Source organism: Puma concolor, chromosome B3 (assembly GCF_028749965.1).
Source record: "Puma concolor isolate L17-30 chromosome B3, mPumCon1.1.hap2, whole genome shotgun sequence".
Taxonomy (NCBI): domain Eukaryota; kingdom Metazoa; phylum Chordata; class Mammalia; order Carnivora; family Felidae; genus Puma; species Puma concolor.
Window position 1 is genome coordinate 143,900,388 of NC_141672.1, and position 19,881 is coordinate 143,920,268.

General features: G+C 56.6%; 1 protein-coding gene across 2 annotated transcripts in view; it reads left to right on the forward strand.

Annotated features, from left to right (window-relative positions):
• The window catches only part of SEMA4B (semaphorin 4B), a 40,119-nt gene that overhangs the window by 11,543 nt on the left and 8,695 nt on the right, over positions 1 to 19,881 (forward strand). The window contains exons 1-5 of one of the 2 annotated variants that reach the window (XM_086711574.1): positions 423 to 1,684; positions 2,269 to 2,519; positions 16,781 to 16,944; positions 17,119 to 17,181; positions 19,430 to 19,528. In XM_086711574.1, coding sequence (XP_086567700.1) covers positions 2,384 to 2,519; positions 16,781 to 16,944; positions 17,119 to 17,181; positions 19,430 to 19,528 — 462 coding nt within the window. In that variant the 5' untranslated portion in view covers positions 423 to 1,684; positions 2,269 to 2,383. Of the gene's footprint in view, positions 1 to 422; positions 1,685 to 2,268; positions 2,520 to 16,780; positions 16,945 to 17,118; positions 17,182 to 19,429; positions 19,529 to 19,881 lie in introns of those variants that run through there. The other variant, XM_086711573.1, reaches the window with a different exon arrangement.

Here is a 19,881-nt window from a genome sequence, read left to right on the forward strand (position 1 = left end):
GTATCCAAGAGAAAGAGGGTGCTGACTGCAACCCCCCCACCCCCTGGGGAGGTGGTAAATGGTCAGATTATGGACTTGCTAGGGGGTCAAGTGTGAGGAACCAGAGGAAAGAAAGTAGTTTAAGGTTTTTAACCTGAGCAGCTTGAAGATGGAGTTCCTTTAAATGAGATGGAGAGGGGTGCCTGGGTGGCTCAGTCGGCTGAGCGTCCGACTTCAGCTCAGGTCATGATTTTATGGTTCGTGAGTTCGAGCCCTGCGTTGGGCTCTTTGCTGATGGCTCAGAGCCTGGAGCCTGCTTGGGATTCTATGTCTCCCTCTCTCTCTACCCTTTCCCCACTTGTGCTCTGTCTCTGTCTCTCAAAAATAAATATAAAAAAATTTAAATGAGATGGAGAAAGCTCATACAGGAGGGGCCCGTTTGGGGAGGGGGAGGGGAGAGGTCAGGAGCTTAGTGTAGGACATGCTGGATATGAGATGCCTGTCAGACAAGACAGCCCCGTAGACACGTTGAGGCCATCTGGAGTTCAGGACAGAGGTCGTGGCTGCAGATAGAAGCTTGGACATAACATAACTGGCTACAGACAGACGGACACCATTAATAGAGGTGAAGTGTCCAAGGCTTGGGCAATGCTAGAGCCCCGAGTGGTAGGTGCTGTCCACGCCCCGTGTGGAATTCTGTGTCCAGTGCTGGAAGCCCCTTTATAAAGGGGTGCTGTTAGCCTGGACCATGTCCACAGAAGGGTGTCGGGATGATGGGAGGTACAGAAATCACGGAGCATGAGGAAGGGCTGCCTTTGAGAGGAGACCTGGTGCTGTGTGAGTACTGTGCCCATCTCCTGACAGCCACCCTGTGGGAGAGGGTGCGGTGAGCCCTGGGGGTGGGCTGAGAGCAAAAGCTGGTGGCTCTGAGGAAGCTAGTTTTGGCGGGGGGTGAAGAGGAACTTTCCAGCTAATTCCTGGAGAAACCTGCACCACTGCCCTGGAAATGACCAGCCTGGCGGAGGTTTTCAAACTCCCTTTGACCTGAAGTACAGGAAGAATTCCATTTTACTGTGATCCTGTGCACATTTAGGAAAAGGTGAAACACGTTTCCCCACACCTTCTTATCCCTTCCCTCATCATTGCATTTCCATATTTGCTTTTCTTCACCCCCCTTCCCCCCGCTGGAGCCCAAAAGAGGGCTGGAACTCAGGACCCTGAGATCTAAACCTGAGCTGAGATCAAGAGTCAGAAATTAAAGCTGAGCCACCTAGGTGCCCCATCCGCTTCTTTTTTGATGCTAATAGGGACCCCTTAAATTGATTCCAGGACCCACTGGGAGGTCCAGTCTGCAGCTTGACAGCCCTGGTCCTGGCAGAACTAAGCTCCATCCCTGAGGATGTTAGGAGCCAGGAGGATTGCGGGTGGGTGGACCTTGCCTCTTCCAAGTGGGTGCCTGTAGGATTCCACTCCAGTCTGAGGGAGTCTTTTCCCCTCCCAGGCAACGGGCGGGCTGTGGAAGAGCTCAGACGCCCCTGGCACTACCTTATACCCCGTTACCCCCCTTAGGCTAATCTTGCCTCGCCCCCCCCCCCCCCCCATCCGAGATGCGGCTTCGTGTGGGCAGAATCCTAGGCGTGGATGGCCGCGCAGGGTGCCCAGAGCGGGCGCTGAGCCTGTAGTGACCGCCCTGCCTAGACCCCAGGTGGGTTGACCGGTGCAGAAATTAGACTCGGAAGCAACCAGCCTGGTCATCAGCACGAGCTCGGCCGATTCCTTTGGTCACGGGCAAGTGGGTGCTAGGAGCACTAGCGCGGGGGTGGGGGGTGAGGAGAGACCAAGGCTCGACCCTCGGGAGGCGCCCAGGGAGAGACCCACGCGTTTTCCCAGCCCCACGCGCTCAGGGGGTCGTGGAAAAGCCGGAAGGGGGTGGGGCGGCGGCGGCAGGGCCCGCGGGGCGGGGGCCGGGTGGGACCGAGGGGTCCGCTCTGCTCCGCGCGCGCACGCGCGCGGAGCAAGCTCTCGGGGCGCACAGAGCAGGGAGCAGCACGCGGCCGCCGCTCGGGCCTCCCGCGCCGGGAGGGAGGAGGGAACGGGGAGGTGGGAGGTGAGAGGTGGGAGGAGGGAGGCGGGGCGGGTTGGGCCGGGAGCGGAGCGGGAGAGGCCGGGCCGGGCGCCCGACTTCCTCCTTCGGCCCCTCCCTCCGCTCGGGGGCTGGCTCCGTCCGGGGGGGGGCCGGGTGGGGGGGGAGGGGGCTGGCGGCCCACGTGACCGCAGCTCCCCGCCCAGGTCGAGAGACCCGGGCAGTCTACGGCGGGGCGGGGCCGCCACCCGCGAGTCAAGTCGAGCCACCTGAGCCGGAGCCCCGAGGACGCCGTTGCTCCCCGCTGTCCGGAGCGCCGCGATGGGCCGGGGGAGCCGACCGCCCGCCCAGCGGAGAGCGCTGCCGCCCTGGCCGCCGCTGCTGCTTCTGCTGCTGCTGCTGCTGCCGCCGCCGCCGCCGACTCGGGCGCTCGTCCCTCGGATCAGCCTGCCGCTGGGTGAGCGCTGGGGCTACCCCACGGGGGCGCGGGCTGGGGTCGGAGGGAGGGGAGGCGGCCGGGAGGTGCCCGTGCGGAGGCTGCCGTGACAAAGGAGGGAGGGAGGAGGGGGCCTGTCGGAGGCTTGGGGTCCATTACGACCCCTCCTCCTTTCTGAGCGCTGCGGGGAGGGAGAGAGCAGAGAGGGCAGCTGTGGGGCCGCGGGCCCCTTTCTTCCCTTTTGGTGGGCGGGGAGGGGGTCTTTCTCCAGCTCTGTTGTCCCAGCTCGCCCCTTGGTAGGGCGCCCTTTTCGGCGGTGTCGCCCCCCCCCCCCCCCCGCCAACCCTTTCGCTCCCCGCCCCCCCCTCGCCCGGTGCTGGCTACCCGCTGGTCCGCCTGCCCATCTGCTTGTCTTTGATGCTGACCAGAGCCAGCCGCTGGGCCGCCCCCGAGGGCGTCGCGGGGTGGAGGGGGCCGTACTTGCCGCCCCATAAACACTGGGGTTCTGGTATTCCCAGCAAGTCGCAGCAGGACTCCTGAGCTGCGGCGGGACGGGAGTCCCTTCCCCACTCCCAGCCTTTCACCCTGGCCTACCCGCGCAGTCCCGGCCCCCAATAGGGTGGGAACCCTTCCGGGGGCCTGGGAGCGACCCCAGGGATGGGGTCAGCTCTGAGATACCCAAATCCAGGGAGAGACTCCTCCTTGGAGTGCTCTGGGAGTACCATCCTCATTGGTGGGGTCTCACACCTGGTGCTCACGCCTGCGTCAGTGGCCCCCTCCCTTTCCAGCCATGGCTGTTCCCTCTTACCCCCTTGGCTATGCTTCTCCAACTCCTCTTTGAAATCAGAGGGACCTGGATTCTAAGTTCATTTCTACTATTGGCCAAATAATTCCCTTATTCCTGTGCTCGGGTTATGTCATCTGCAAAATGGGCACAGTCGTAGGTACCTTGCAAGGTTATCTTGGAGATTTCATAATACTAGGTGAGTTCTGTGGGCACAAGGTTTATAGGGGCTCAGTAAATGTTGTTTCTCTAAGCCCTTTAACTTGTTGTCACATTGGAAGAATTTGAATAAAAGGCATGTAAATCAGAGGTTACAGATTGGAAGCGTACCAGACTTTCTTCTCTTTACGGCATCCCCACCCCTGAAAACATTCTGTGTACAAAAGGGAAGAGTACCAGAGTCAGCACTTAGGTTAAGTCAGGGTCTCCTGGCCTTCAGTAACCCTGTCTGAAACGTTGCAAGATGGTATCCAGGAGATAGCTTGGGTTCAAATTCTTCTCGGCCATTTAGTAACCATATGACCTTGAGCAAGCTACTGAACCTTTCTGGGCCTTGATTTCCTCATCTTTAAAATGGGATAATAATAAAGCACGTACCTCACAGTCGTGAGGTTTAAATACGTTTATGTTTGAAAAGTCCTCAGGACAGGGCTTGGTACATAGAAACCGCTCAGTAAGTGTTAGTCGTTGTTATTGTCAAGTGTTAAGCACAGGTTTCATTCTTGTACACGCTGCACAGAGGCAGGTGACTGCCTGCGGTGGGGGCGGCGCTGGTTTGTTAGTTTGACCACAGTCCCTTGGGTGCTCTGTCTCGTTAAGTGAGGATAAACAGGTGTATCCGGACCCAGGCCTACGGCCTTGCCACTTTGGGTTATGGCCCCAATTGCCTTTACCCTTAGAACAAATACTCTGATGGACTCCGCTTATGGCCCTGAGCTAGCTCACAGAGTCATATCAACTGCAGCAGGTCTGGTGTCCAGCTCTGGAACTGGACGGGGACCGCTCAGAGGATAACTAAGAGGCAGGATCGGTGAGCTCTGAGTGGGAACCGAGAGAATCTGCGTCTGAAGAGCAGCTAGAACACTTGGTGGTTGTTACCCACGTAGCTCCCAGCCCTGAGCCACTTCCACAAATCTGACTGTTGCCAGGCTCCTGTCACATACCAGCACCCCCTACGCAGGTCACTCGGTGCTCCGGTCTGGAATGTCTGTGTCACCCACCTTCCCCCCCCCCCACACCCGTATGTTAAAGTCCGAACTCCCAGGGGACTGAGACGCAGGTTCACCTGTTAGGACTGGCGCAGACGCACCGCACAAAGGTGCCCCCGTGAGAAGTTCAGAGGGCCTAGATATGCAGTCGATACTCTGCTCTCCAAGCTGCGGATCCTAGAGAAAAAGACGTCCTGCTGTGTTCTTGAGGCTGGGTCTGCCCGAGGGGACCTCTTTTTCTAGCCCCCCTCCAAAGCCCTGGAATAGGTTAGCAGCACCTCTACACCTGAATTTGTGAGCACACATCCACACTTCACCGATGTGCACCACAGCTCGGAGCGCTGGCCTCCCTAGACGTCCTCCTGGCCCCTGATACCCGACCCGGGATGGAAGCCCCAGAGAGGAATGGCCCGGTGACTGAACGGACTCCCCCTCTGAGCATGGCCGTAGGCAGTTTCCTGCCTCATCCCCCGGGGCTTGTTAGATGTTCCTGGCGGTGTGCCTGTCCTGGGTAGGCCCATGGTGACCATGGGGACTCCTGCACGGAACCGGGAGACAGGCATGGAAGCAGAGACCGCACCCCCTTCCCCTGCTACCTGCCCTCTCCTGCTGAATTCCCACCCACGCTCCCGAGGGCCCAGATGCCTAGAGACAGTGGGCTATGTCTATGGTTTGGAACAAAATCTCCAGAAGTGGAGCATCCAGTTGATGACGGAACCCTCATTACGGTTGATCTACAGCGGATTCCTGGGACTGTCAAGGAGGGGATCCCCCATTTGTGGTCTCATCCAGTGGTCAGGAGGGGGAGGAGGACCGGGGGCTCCAGGGCCAGCTGGACGAGCAGAGAGGCCTTAAGAGGAAGTTACTTGTCTCTGTGGAAGGAATGCTTCAGAGGAGGGTGTGGAATTTTGGTTCTCTTGCGCTGGAAACTGCGGTTTGGAGTTCCAAGACCGAAGGCTCGGAAGAGGAGAGATGCTGAGTGGAAATGATGGCCCCAGTGTGTGAGCTGCAAGGCCAGTGCAGCCTGGCCATGTGGAAAGGAACAAAGCAAACCTTCTCCTTTGGCTCACACGAGTCTTACTGAGTTCCCTTCTTTGGGCAATTAAAAGGAGTTATTAATTTCCTCCTGCCCCAGAAGTGCCTGTCTGGAAAGCTCTGGACACAGTGTTTCCAAACCAGATTGGAAATAAATAAAGCCACAGGCCTGCAGACGGCGCTCAACAAAACGCCATTGAGCTGAGGAACTGGGCATTGGCGCAGATCAGTCATTTGCCCTCTGACCCTGGAGCGGACCCCCCGGTGCAGGCTGCTATCAGAGTCCTGCCAGCCGGTTACCGGTCTCCCTCCTTGATGAGCGTTTGTCTTCAGCTGTGGCCTGTGGCCTGGCGTGTTCATGGCCCTTCAGAGCCAAGTGGAAAGAGCTGCAACTATGGGCGCTAATAGCCCGGCCTCGAAGCCTGGCCTGGCTCCTCACTGCACCACCTGGGGCAGGCTGGGAGTAACGGCAGGACCCTCCTCACGGGGCTCTGGGAGGATTCCGTGAAATAACGTGTGGAAAGCGTTTGGCACCATGCCTGGCACGTGCTGTGTCCCCGGTAAGAAGGTAGCGGCCTCTCTTCTCTGGTGGAAATTCCCTGCCTGCCTTGCTTGGTGAGGTTATTTGCATCAATTTGGTTGACCCCGCGCTCGGCCTACACGCAGATCCTCGCCAGGGGATGGGATAGTGCAGATCCTACCCTCTGGTGTGGGGCCGGGGGGTTCCTGCTGAATTGGGTGCACTTTTCAAGTGTCTTGGTTCAGCTCTTTGAAATTCTTCTTTGCCCCAAGCACCTCCCCTGCCTGGGGCCGGACCGCACCTTTCCCTGCCCCCTGCCCCTCACCGCTTCCACACTGCCCTGTGCATAACCCACATTCAGCAGAGTGTTGCAATGCCTGTATGCCAGCCCAGCAAAACTCTAAGCTTGCACAACTTTGGGGGCACATCTGGAGACACCTGCACGTTCATCCTCCACACAAGGGAGGCAGGATGACGCAGAGCCTGGAGAAAAGGCTGGACTCGGGTTAGGTTGTCAATCACTCTTTTCCTTTGTCCCCTTCTTAGAGGCCGTGGCCCGACCCCCACACCGCCATGGGTGCCCAGGATCTCAGGATTGGCCGAGAGGCCTCTGATGGGGCCCTCCCTGGGGTTGGTGGGTAGAGGAGCTTCTTCCGGACCCTCCCCAGCCCTCCCCACCCCTCCTCCTTGCATTCTGTCCTCCCGGCCGGGCCCCCCTCTGTCCAGGATGGAGCGTGGCTTACACTGTGGTAGCTGTCTTGGGACAGACGCCCGAGGTCCCGTAAAGGCTCCGCTCCATCTCCGGCCATTCTCAAAGCCACAGGCAAGCGTTTTCTCTGCCTAGCCCTGTGCAGTCTCCCTGGTCATCTTCTAGCTGCCACTCCTATGTGACCATGTCCACAGTATGGGGCAGGACCACCCCCCACCCTCCGGTGGCACAGCTGGCGTCCTCGTGTGTATGCTGCAGAGTTTAGTGCCTAGAGGAACGTGGAGGGTAATAAGTATAGAGCTACTGTGGGCACCGGGCTTTTAGTCCTCTTGTGTCACCTACACAATAGGTGATGTTATCCCTATTTATAACATAAGACAGCTGAGGTTCCGAGAGGTGAAGTATTTTGTCCAAGGCATGTGGCTCTGCCCCCCTGGAATCTGACCTGTTCTCCATGGGATCTCTCCGGTCTGACTCATGGGTCCTCTGAAAAGACCATTTTGACATTTAGTAGGGTCCGGAGAGGTTGGCGGCCCGTGGTGAGGGCTTTTCAGTGGGGGTGGTAGACAGAAACCCCTCATGTTATCATAACTCTTGAACAGGGGCCAAATGAGCCCCCCTCTTTCCTGGCCTGCCTTGTTCATCCACTGAGGAACGCTCCCAGGACGGAGCACCCGCTGTGTGCCGGGCTCTGGAGGTGGTAATGTTCCATCTCGCACGTATGAGGGGATTGAGGCCTGGAGAAGCCAACTCACATCGTCAGGGTCACGCATCTAGAAAGGTTTGGGGTCAAGCCTTGGGCCACAGCTCTCTGACTCGAGAACCACATTCTCTCCATTAGAACAGCACCTCGTATTTCAGTTGTGAAGTGTACAAAAGCAGCAAAATGGCCCAGGCTCAGCCCTGGAATAATTGATAGGTTATGTATTTCCATCTGGTAAAGAGATATATTGAGGTCACTCCCTGGATGGGAGCAAGGGGCCGGGCTGAGCCCCTGATGGCGTGGCCACAGTTGCAAGTAAGTACAGCCTGCTTAGCACACCTGGCCAGGAATGTTGTGTGCAGGAGATGGGGGGGGGGGGGGGCAAACATCTGAGACACAGGTTTGGAAACTGGTGGGGGGCGGGGGGCAGCAGGCCAGAGCCAGCCTGGAGATAGATTTTCTTTGGCCTCCAAGTGTTGTAGGAAATTTTAATTAGTGCTGATCTTTAAAGCTCAGGACATTTTAAGTAAAAATCCAATTTTCCAGCTCTTCTGAAGATCTGGCAAGGCTGGGCCTGCATTCCAGTTAGCGAAATGCACCCGGGGCTGAGCTGGAGCCACCTGGTCAGAGGGACTCCTGCCTCCAGGCGGCTGCAGCCCCACCTGCCCTCGTCCCCTCTTTCCTGCATCAGTGGGCGTCTGAGGTGGCCAGAGTGCTGGGTGTTTAGTCAGAGCAGGGGTGGGGAGGAAGGAAGACGGTAGGAAGAGCTGGGGGCACGGGTAGGGTCAGTCCTGACTGTGACCCCCTAACCTGGGAGCAGGGCTCGGCACTTCTACGTGCTGCATTTATGTGGTCTTTGCAGCAGCCGCGGTGAGGGCTCCCTGTCAGAGACGGCGGGTCCCTGTTCGGATTGCACAGCTGGTCAGTGATGAAAGTCAGAGCTCCCACGTGGGCATCGAGGCTCCCTATGCAGCCCTTGTGACCTCTCTCTTGTTTCCCTGTGGCACTTTTCAGCCGCCACACTTCTGTCCGGGCCCTGAGCTTGCAGGACTGAGTGGTCAGTGCTTTGGGGAGGGGGCAGAGCAGGGGCAAGTGCTTCGCAGACAGCACTCCTGTGAGCGAGAGGCTTCAGGACCTCTAGGCTGCCCTCTTTGAATCTAGGGCCTTTCCCTGGACCAGAGTACCCTGAATCGGATCTTAGCATTCTGTCAGTCATTTGTTCAGTCGCATGTTCATTGAACAGCTTGGGCCTTACCTGCCTGGACAGATGATACAAATATGACTAAGACCGTCCTGAGCCTCAGGAAGCTCTCAACTTGGTGGAGGAGACCGGCACAGAAAGCCCATCAGCAAACGATGTGACCGGTGGAGCCTTGAGAGGTGGGAAGAGGAAATGATGGGCACAGAGAAGGGGCCCTCGCCCAGCGGGGGATTCGGGAAGGCCTCCCAGAGGAGGTGAAACCCGGCTGAGTCTCGCAGGAAGAGAAGGAGTTGGTGAGAAGGAAGGACATTCCAGGCGGTGGGGCTGGCTGAGAGAGGAGACACAGGACCTTGAGTTGCAGCAGGGGAAGGAGACGTGGTGAGGGCTGGTGATTAGGGGCTTGGACAGTGGGGCACAGCTGAGGGTTTTATACAGGACAGTGACAGTTCCCAGAGAGACCTCTGGCTGCAGCATGGAGGCTGGGCTGCTGTGTCCTGGGTGGGAAAGGGTGGTGGCCTGGTCCAGGACCATGGGAGCAAGGATCATAAGGGGGATAGATTTGGAAAATATTGAGGAGTCAAAATGGGCAGGATTCGATTATGGATCAGATGTCCATGGGAGAGGGAGGAAGGAACCTGCCCGGGTTTCCCCTGAGTGAGTGATGCCCACAGAGATACAAGACGCCAGGCCCAAGTGTGCGTCTGGAAGGGGGCAGTGGTGGACGGTGCCCACGGCGGGGCTCCCACACAGCAGGCTCTGGCGTGTTGGAAGAAGATCTGCCCTGGGTGGAGAGATTTGGGGGTTGCCAGCGTCCGGGTTGTTGAAGCGATGGGTGTGGTTGTGTGACCTAGAGGCCAAGGGCAGACCCCAGGGAACAGGAACATTCAAGAGGAAACCCTGGAGGGGCTGAAGGGAGGTTAAGAACACAAACACTAGAGCTGCTAGCCCAGGTTCAAATCCCAGCTCCACACTCTTTGTGACCGGCTGACCGCGGGCCAGTCACATCACTTGTAACCCTCATCTGAAAGCCACAGGTGGTGAGACCGACGTCACAACAGCCTTGCCAGGATCTCATGCACTGATCCGTCTGAAATGCCTAGTAGGTGCTCCAGGAAATTAGCTCTTGGATACCCAGAAGGAGTGTGAGGGAGACAGGAAGTGACCCTTGAGGCCGGTGTGGCTGACACCAGGGGAACAGGGGACCTCCGTGAGGCCAGGGGGCTGCCGAGGCCGTGCCCCCTCAGTGTCTGAGGTTTGGCAGTGAGGTGATGACTGGGCCCTGGCGAGCGTGGAGCTGGTTGAGGCCTGGCTCCCAGTCAAGGGGTGAGTGGGAGGTGAGCACTGGGTAGCTCTTCCCTTCAGGAGTTTGGCCGCGACAGGGAGGAGGGAGGCACAAAAATTTTTAGGAGGGATATTGAAGGAAAAAAATCTGCTTTCTGAGAGGCAGAGAGGCTGATGACACAGGACATGGCCTCTGAGGAGATGGGGCGGCAGTGGGAGATTGAGGCTGTCTGTACCTGGTGGTCCCAGCTTCTTCAGAAGGAGGAAGGCGGACCCTGGAGCAGTCAGGAGAGAGGGGTGTTCCAGAAGAGCCGGTCCCTGAGCCCAGGCCTGGAGGAGCTGACCTTGGTCCTGGCGGAGGTCAAGCTCCCCAGGTGATGGCAGCTCAGACAGGTCCTGGGTGAGGGCTCTGGTGGCTAGATGGGTCCAAGGGGGGTGCGGCGGGGGGGGGGGGGGTCGACTGTGAGGGGCTAGGGGCCACCTGGTGATTCTGGCAGGAGCTCTTGGCTTACTCGCTTGAAGCCACAGCAGTGGACATCTGGGAAGTGGGCTTCCCTAAGTGCCTGCCCCAGGGACATGGGATGCTTCTAGGCTGGGTTCCCTTGACTTCTTACCTCTTTCTTAGTTCCTCAGCATGAGGAGAGCTTTTGGCACACAATACCTCTTCCCCTGCTGAGAGTAATCCTTCCCTGGTTGGGGACTCTGCCCTGGCACTGGCCTGGTGACAGCGGTTGGGCCCTCCATTTCCAGTCCATCAGGCAGCCCTGGCACAGCACCGGGCGGTGTGGAGGGAGGGAGGGAGGATGTGCATCCAGGGCGTTGGACGTGCCCCAGTTTGCTGCAGAGTCAGCGCTCCCGCCCTAGGGGTGGTGCCCCCGCGGGTACAACTGGAACCGGGTCCAAGGGTCCAGTGTGACGTCTTGGGGAGGAGATGCTCCAGCAGAGCCTCTTAGGAGGCCCTCGGAGACTTGCCCGGAGCCCGGACCCCTTTCTGGGGACTTTGTGACTCGAGCTGAGGGGCAGCCAGCCACCTCCCTGCACTGGGGCGGGGGGGGGGGGGGGCGCCTTCCCGGCTCTTGACTCCACAGAGAAGCTGGTGTCCCCTGGCCTGATCCTGCCGGGGCCTGTGGAGGGCAGGATGTTAGGGCCAGGTCAGCGTCAGCTGTGGTGCCAGGAGCCACCATGGAGAGAAAGACAGGGTGGTGCTCTGAGTCATGGCCTTGCTGCAGCTCGCTGGCTGGACTGGGTGGGGAGGTGGGGACGGGGCCGAACCCTGTTCCCGTCTCACCTCAGAGAGCTCCAGGCTTCCGGCTGAGTCACAGGGAAGGGAAGAAACTCTAGCTGAGGCTGGGGGCTGAGTCGTTCCAGCATCACTTCCTGCTGAGAGCCCCAGGGGTAGGGGAGCGGGGACCCTGCAGGTAGTTCCCTCAGGCCCCGTCCAGCGTGCCCTCTCCAGCATCCTACCTTCCCGGAGTCCTGGAGAAGCCACCAGCTCGGGCCTGCCCGGGGTGGATGGAGAGGTTTCACCCTGTCCGGGGAGACCGGCCACAGCCTCAGGCAGCCCAGCTTTCTACGTCCTGGACTAGCCCGCTGGGTAGAGGACGCAGAAGATGTCTGAGCAGCACAGGCAGCCGAGGAGAGCACACGGGACGCTCTCTTTGCCACACAGAGAACAGCCTGGAAGCTAAGGCTGACCCTGAGGTATGGTTAAGGCTTCCAGGGAAAGGAGAACACAAACACCCTGCCAGTCACCTCTACACCAAAAGCAGCCCGGAGCGAACACACAAGCACAGACAAGCCTTGTGGTCGGGTGTGCAGACACACGCACACACACATGCACACAGGCAAGCCCAGGCAGGGCCCACACAGACAGACGTCTGTGCGGTGACTCTGGAGGTGACCCCAGGCACCTAGGCGGGAACCAGCTCATGCATGCAACACATACACCGGTCCGGTTACAGAGCCCTTGGTCCCTGGTGAGACCCCCAAGTGACTGCGACAGACCTAGGTTAGAAACCACCCCATGTGAGTTGTTTTTACCCTCGAGGACGAGGGAGGCCCAACTCTTCCAAACAGCCCTGCTCCTCTGGCAGCTCTTGCTGGGCTGGATTTTCCTGCAGGGCTTTTGGATTCTGGTTTTGACCCACTCAGGTGTTGATCGCGTGCCAGACGCCGTGCCAACACTCAGCTAACGTGTGCAGGGCTGTTCTGAGTAAAGCTCTCAGTAGACGTGGGTTATTATGTCTGTTATTTACACACACGGTCTCCTTTCTTTTCATAACAACCCTATGAGGAAAGGGGTTATTATCCCCATTTTCCAGATAAGGAAAGTGAGGCTCCAAGATGTTAAGTGGCTTGTCCTGGTGGCAGGTGGCTCCTATGTGACAGGGGCAGTATTGGCACCCAGGTCTCTGAGTCCTGAGTCTGTACTTTTTTTTTTTCTTTTTTCAATTAAAAAAAAAAGTTTTTCTTTATTTTTGAGAGCGACAGAGTGTGAGCAGGGGAGGGGCAGAGAGAGAGGGAGACACAGAATCCGAAGGAGGCTCCAGGCTCTGAGCTGTCAGCACAGAGCCCGACATGGGGCTCGAACCCGTGAACCATGAGATCGTGACCTGAGCCGAAGTCGGACGCTCAACTGACTGAGCCGCCCAGGAGCCCCAGAAATGTTTTATTTATTTATTTTTCTCTTTTTAATTTTTTTTTCCTAAATTAAAATAATATCCCTTACTAATACTAGAGCAGACTTTAGTCTGTAGCTAAAACTACACTATTTGTGGCAAGAATCTGGCCTTCATAATATAACCGGCCCCCCAGCGTTTTATTTTCAAGAGAGAAAGAGCACAAGCAGGGGAGGGGCAGAGACAGGGAGACCCAGAAGCGGAAGCAGACTCCAGGCTCCGAGCTGGAAGTACAGGGCCTGACGTGGGGCTTAAAACCACAAACCGTGAGATCATGACCTGAGCCGTAGTTGGGCGCTTAACTGACTGAGACACCCAGGCGCCCCTGAGTCTGTCCTCTTCATCTCTGTCTCGTCGAGGCTCCCAGCTGGGGAGGCAGCCCCACTGACTAGCCCTGGCGAAGTCCACAGGGCAAGTGGGAGGTCGTCAGAAAGCAAGGCCTTCAGGACGCCATGGCTTTGAGTGTGAGAGGCTCAGGGCGGGGGACGAAGGAGGAGAATGCCCAGAAGGGGAATGGATAGTATAGGGGGCCCCTCACCCACATGTCAAGGCATTTTCTGTCTGCCATTTCCATGACCGTGTTCCCCACATGACTGGAGGTGCAGCCCGGCGGATCCTCGAGCAGCTGGCGCCCTGGCTGTCCTTCCAACCTGGCTGCGCTCTGTCTACGTGACCCTTGGCAGATTTCCTCTCCCTTCCAGGCCGGAGCGGGGCCGAGCTGCCACCTGGACGGCAACCTTATCTCTGACCTTTGGTGTCTCTGTTTCTGGATGGATTCCAAGTACAGCCTCCTGCCTAGACTTCCAGGCCCCGCCCGCGGGAAACGAGCCTCCTGGGAGGGCAGATAAGCGTTGGCAAATTTGAGCCAGCCCTTGCTTTCAGAAAACCATGAAGGGGACGTGGAAGATGTTTGCCCTCGACTCTCTGACTCCTCGTGAGACCGCTGGGGGTTGTATTTTCTTTGTTATCCCCATGAAACGTAGGGGACCGCTAAAGGTCAGGCCGCCTACGCCGCCTGACAGGGGACCTACGTGGTATCCTTCATGGTCTTTGGGAGTCAATTCGTAAATGCACGTTCTCAGGCCATCCCAGGTCAGTGGCGGCAGCACCTCTGGGGCAGGTCTGGACCTGGAGGTCAGACCTGGGCGACTTTGCACCCTCCTGGGAGTGGGAGCAGGCCTCTGCTGGCCAGTGGGAGGGGTCCCTTTACCGGCGTGACTTCCTAGGAGCAGAGCGTGGAAATGTCAGGCTCCTAAAGGCTCATCACCGCACAATACAAGCCGCATGATTGGACCCTGTTGCGTTTGGAAATTTCATGGTTGGGAGAACTGGGGGATTAGGACTAGAAACTTTCTTTGGGTCTCCCAGTGTGTAGAGTGCTGGTAAGTGATGAGGAGTTGGGCGTTTGAGGCAAAAAACCTAGAGTCTCAGGCGATTCTGGACTTAAGAGTTCAAAGAGAGGCCCTGACCTCTCCGGACCATAGCTGTCCTGCGGTCTCAGTGCCAGAGTTTGGACACCAGACGTGAGGCAGGACTTACCCCATGAATTCCCAGTGCCGCCCCAGTTTAGACTCTGCTGTATGACAAGACTCCTAGCTGCAGAGCCACACACGTTCCTGCACTGGCCACCTTGTGTCATCACCTTCCCTCACCAGGAGCCATTGTGAGGAGCAGCCTTGGGAACTCCGTCATCCCGTTTGCTGGCGGGCTGCTATCCATCCCATGTCCCATGAGCTTTGCTGGAACGTCCCACCTGAGGGTTTCCTTTAGCATTAGTGGTGAGGCAGAAAGCTTAGTTTCTCCAGAAAGGCTGCTATGTGTACCTCCTCTTGGATAGTGAGAACAAGGTAACTTCATTTCCCTTTTCTCCCTGGCCACCAGGAGGCTCAGCCTTAAATGGGCACCCCATCCCTAGTAGCTGTTGTGAAGATCTCTCAGGACCTGCTTATGTGACTATGCCCTTACTTTCTGGCTTAGATGTTTTCTTCAGATGTGTGTGTTCTCCCTACTCCTGATTTGAGTGTTTCTGTTTCACTGTGTCCTTTTCTTTATTTTCTTGCCCTTTGTGGAGCCAGGCCGGGGGTATGTAAAAACACTCACCACGTGAAAGCACGTGAAGCCATCTTCACAACTGCTTTGTTGGCATGTTGCATTTTTTGCTTACTCAGCTTCACGAGACGATATTTGCGTGCGTGGTCATAACCGACTGGCCAGTTAGGAGACACCTGAGCTTGGGCAGGGTGGCTGAGTTCTGCCTGTTCTTCTTTTCTTATCAGCTGCTTAGAATTTTTAGAATAATTTCTCTTCAAATCCATGAGTCACTCGAAGCACAAACGGTACCCTGGTTGGATAGGTATGCGTGTTTCTTTCTTTTTCTTCTATTTCTTTCCCATTACACAAGAGGAACCGGCTTGTTGTAGAATCCAAAAAATGAGAAGGAAAAAGGAAAAGAAAATCACCTATACTCCCACCAGGGATACCAGTTTTCAGCACCCTGTGTGGTTCATCCTTCTGGATTTTTTTTTTTTTTCTGTTTATATTTTTCCCACACACACAAAAAAAAGGGATCTAACTAGGCATACTATTCTATAACCTTCATCTTCCCTTGGTGGGAGATCATTAGAATCTTTCCTTGTGTTGCATACTTTATAACGATGAAAAAGAGTTAAAGTTTATATCCAGGACATGTGCACATAATTTGTTTTTAAGTATGGGACGTACTTACCGTGAAAAGCAGCAAATGCCTCTGTCCTCCCCAGCCCCAGGCCTGGGGAAAGGGACACCTTTTCGTCATTTAGACCTTTTGTTAATACAGTGGTTTCCTCCACGTGGTGAAGTGCCTTACACCACTATTTCTTGGCTTGTCTAATTTACTGATTGGCTGCTGAGAAAAATAAGGCCTTCTCTATCCCATTACCCTTCACCTCCTCTGTTTTTCTACCACCGTATTGGGTTACTTCTGTAATTTAAAATCTCATACTTCGGGGTGTCCGGCTGGCTCAGTCGGCCCTTGATCTCAGGGCCGTGAGTTCGAGCCCCACATCGGGGGTAGAGGTTACTAAAAAAGTAATGAAATAAACCTAAAGAAAAATTTTATATTAAAAAATTGTTTACTGTTTTTTATATTTGAGAGACGGACAGACAGTGCATGAGTGGGGGAGGGGCAGAGAGAGACAGAGACAGAATCCGAAGCAGGCTCCAGGCTCTGGAGCTGTCTGCACAGAGCCCCCACGTGGGGGCTTGAACTCACAAGCCACGAGATCATGACCTGAGCCAAAGTCAGACACTCCACCGACTGAGCCACCCAGGTGCCCCGAAAAATTTTATACTTGAGCCTCGGTTTCTTGTTGCATTAACCACTGGCATTATCTTGCGGCCCTCTTCGCTCTCAGAAGAAGATAGAGACTCCACTTTTCCCTTAACTCCCCTGGCAGCCAGCATCACCGTGTGTCTATTGTTCACTCAAGTTCCCGAGGTCAGGGTCAGTGACAATTTACATTCTATTTAAAATCCCGAATCTTCCACGAGTGACTGAGTGGGAGCAAAGAGGTAGAGACCGGTGCCCCATGTTTGCATCCCTCTGCCATTTTAAATGAGGCTCACTGCAGGGGCAGGGGGCAGGTTCGCTGCAGGGGTAGGGGTGGGCTGTGCCCTGTAGATCCTTCTCCTTGGGTGTGATGCCACTCAAAGGCGGGTGTTCAACTTCCTTCCCTCTCTTTTGTTCTGTTACGTGCTCTATCTTCGTTTGCTTCCTATCTGACCATGACTTTCTTGTATGCTTCTGTTTGCTTGTTTTCCTGGTGTTTCTAACACGACATCATTTTTTCCCAGCTACGTAATACTCCATTGAGTGGAGTATTAATAGTGATATGTTTTCATCTAATCCCCTGTGGTTGGACACTTAGGTTGTTTCCAACTTTTCATTCATAGGGACAGTGCCATGATAAATGTTCTTTTACATTCATCTCCGTGCCTTTGTTTCTTATATAACGTTGGAGAGTCCAGGAATGGCGTTCCCCCTTAAGCCTGACCCCCTGTCCCCAGCCCCTTGCCGTGCGCTGCCTTGCTCACTCACCTTCAGATCGGCCCGTCCTAGAGGTTGGCAGAAGAGGTTTCTCGTGGGAGGTGTGGCCCCCAGGTTTATGTCTGTCTTCCTCTCCCAGGCTCTGAAAAGCGGCCATTCCTCAGATTTGAAGCTGAAAACATTTCCAACTACACGGCCCTTCTGCTGAGCAGGGATGGCAGGACTCTGTACGTGGGTGCCCGAGAGGCTCTCTTTGCTCTCAACAGTAGTTCCAGCTTCCTGCCAGGCGGGGAGTACCAGGAGGTGAGATGATGCCGGGGGCTGGCCAGGCTGGGCAGAGGATGGCAGAGGGGAAAACAGAAAAACTGACCCTCTGGGTGTGAAGACGATGCAGACGGGTGGGGGGGGGGTGGTGGTGGTGCTGGGCACGTACATCCTCCATTCCCCCTCCCACACTCCCCTTCTTTCTTCCTGCAGCTGCTGTGGAGCGCAGATGCAGACAGGAAACAGCAGTGCAGCTTCAAGGGCAAGGACCCACAGGTGAGCTTGTGCCTGGAGGCCACCTGGGCTGAAGGAAGGCTGGAGAGGTGCCCTGGACCCGGCACGGAGGGAGGATGTGGGAGCCGCTGCGATAGAAAGAGCGTCGGCCTCCGAAGTGGCCGCACCTGGGTTTGGCCCTGTCCTTGTTATCTCCGTGACCTTGAATGAGGAGATTTGCCTCTCTGAGCCTTAGTGTCTCCACCTGTAAAGTGGGGCTAGTGATGCCTACCTATCTCAGGTCTTGCTGTGAGGATTCAGCTAGCTGATACATACGAGGCACCTGGCACCTACTCAGTGCCAAATAAATGTCAGCTTCCAGCAAGAGCAACGATTGGGTGGGGTGGGAGTCCTGTCCCCCCACAGGTGGCGTGATGGAGCAGAGCTGACAGATCCTGGTGGGGTTTTGGCCAGACCACTGCGTATGGGGTCTGGTCCAGCCTGGGCGTTCTCCTGGAGGGTTCCCCACTATTCCCAGAGACCTCCCTACCCTGCGTGCAGCAGAGGGTGGCTGAGGTGAAGGGGAGAGAGCACCAGAGTGGAGTTCAGACCACAAGTTCAAGTCCTGACTGCCCGTGACTTCTTTTATTTGACAAACATTTACTTATTAAGCACTTGGTCCATGCCCGAGTACTTTTTTTTTGTTCAAAAAAAAAGTTTTTTTAATGTTTATTTTTATTTTTGAGGGAGAAGGAGAGAGAGACACAGAATCCGAAGCAGGCTCCAGGCTCTGAGCGGTCAGCACAGAGCCCCACGCGGGGCTCAAACTGGAGAATGACAAGATCATGACCTGGGCCCAAGTCGGATGCTCAGCCGACTGAGCCACCCCGGTGGCCCCCCCTTTTTTTCTTTTTTAAATTTATTTATTTATTTCGAGAGAGAATGAGCATGAGCGGGGGAGTGGCAGAGAGAGAGAGGGAAAGAGAGGGAATCAGAATCAGGTCCCGTGCTGTCAGCACAGAGCCTGATGTGGGACTCGAACTCACGAGCTGAGATCACAACCTGAGCCGAAATCAAGAGTCGGACGTTTAACAGACTGCACCACCCAGGCGCCCCTGTGCCCAAGTAGTTTTAGACGCTGGCAATGTAACAGTGAAAAAGAAGAAAGAACAACAGGCAAAAGTGAGCCGCTTGAACAGGTAGTCAGGCCACAGCTCATTAAGAAAGGGACATTTGCATCAGGACTGGACAGTGCTGAGGGAGTTAGCTGTGGGATTCCTGGAGAAGGGGCAGGACTGGACTTGCTCTGAGCGAGGTGTTTGGGGAGCCACCAAAGGGCTGGGCAGGGGAGTGACATGGTGGCATCTGTTTTGAAAGGGTTGCTCTGGGGGCACCTGAGCGGCTCAGTTGGTTAAGCGTCCGACTCTTGGTTTCGGCTCCGGTCACCATCTCACGGTTCATGGGACCGAACCCCGTGTCACGCTCCACGTGGTCAGTGCAGAGGCTGCTTGGGACTCTCTCTCCCTTCCTGTGCCCCTCCCCTGCTCTCTCTCCCTCTCTCTCAAAGTAAATAAACTTTAAAAAAAAAAAAAAAAAAAAGGGAAGAGTCCCTCTGGCTGCCATGGTGGAGAGTGGTCTCCTTGGGGCAGGGGCAGAGGGAGGGAGACCAGACCGGGGTGGTACCAGTAAAGGGAGTGAACAGTGGTCAAATTTTGGATGTATTTTGAAGATGGACCCACCAGGATTTCCTCCTGGTGGGGAAATGGGAGGTGTGAGGGATGAGTGGGGGCTGACGGCCGTGAGCTTTGGAGCCTGAACAGCTGAGGGGGAGAGGTCTGAGAGGAGGAAGTTTTGGGGGAACGACAGGATGCTTGGTCGGAGACACCCGTCAGACACCCTTACAGAGGCAATCCATCAGTCTGGGGTCCAGGGTCCTGCTCTGGGCTGTGGCTTCCTCACGAGGTGGTGGGGAGGACCAGAGGTTTTCCCCGAGGTTCCAAAGAAGACCCTCAGGGGCCGAGACAGCGCAAGAGGGAGGGATCCTGTGCCTTCACTCTCAGGCTGGAGAGAAGTTTCCGGAACACAGATCTAGTGGAGCCCCTGGGTTCCCCTCCAGTGCACACTGCCCGTGGTCCTCAGTCTACCCTGCCCTGGGAGGCTGCTGGGTTCTATTTTGCTCTGGGATTTGAGGAGCACCCGAGAGCAGAGGCTTTACCCACCACGCCCCCGCCCCCACCAACTGGTGGTGAGGGCCTGGCGGTGCCCCCTGGTGGCATGCTTGGGCCTGACGACCTCCTCCCTCCTCCCCCAGCGCGACTGTCAAAACTACGTCAAGATCCTCCTTCCGCTCAACAGCAGCCACCTGTTCACCTGCGGCACAGCAGCCTTCAGCCCCGTGTGCACCTACATCGTGAGTGTCCCCCTCCGCGCCAGGAGCCGTTCTCCAGCACCGATCCCTGGTCAAGGGCAGGACCCAGGGCCAAGCTTCTAGGGAACAGTGGGCTCTGAGAGCCCTGAGGCCCCGCCCCACATCTGGTGGCCGGGTTGGCCTGCAGGGGGAAGGAGGGGTGCCTGTGAACACCCTGGCTGACCCAGGACACCCCCCTTGCTTCCTCTAGCCGTCCCCTGCCCTCACTCAGCTCCGGAGCCCACCTCGTGCACCCCGCCTCGCACACACTCTTGCGTTTCTGCTTTTCACCCGCCTGTGGCGGAGGGCGGCACTTTGAGGCAGCGGGTTGCAGCACGGGAGTCAGACATGCCCGG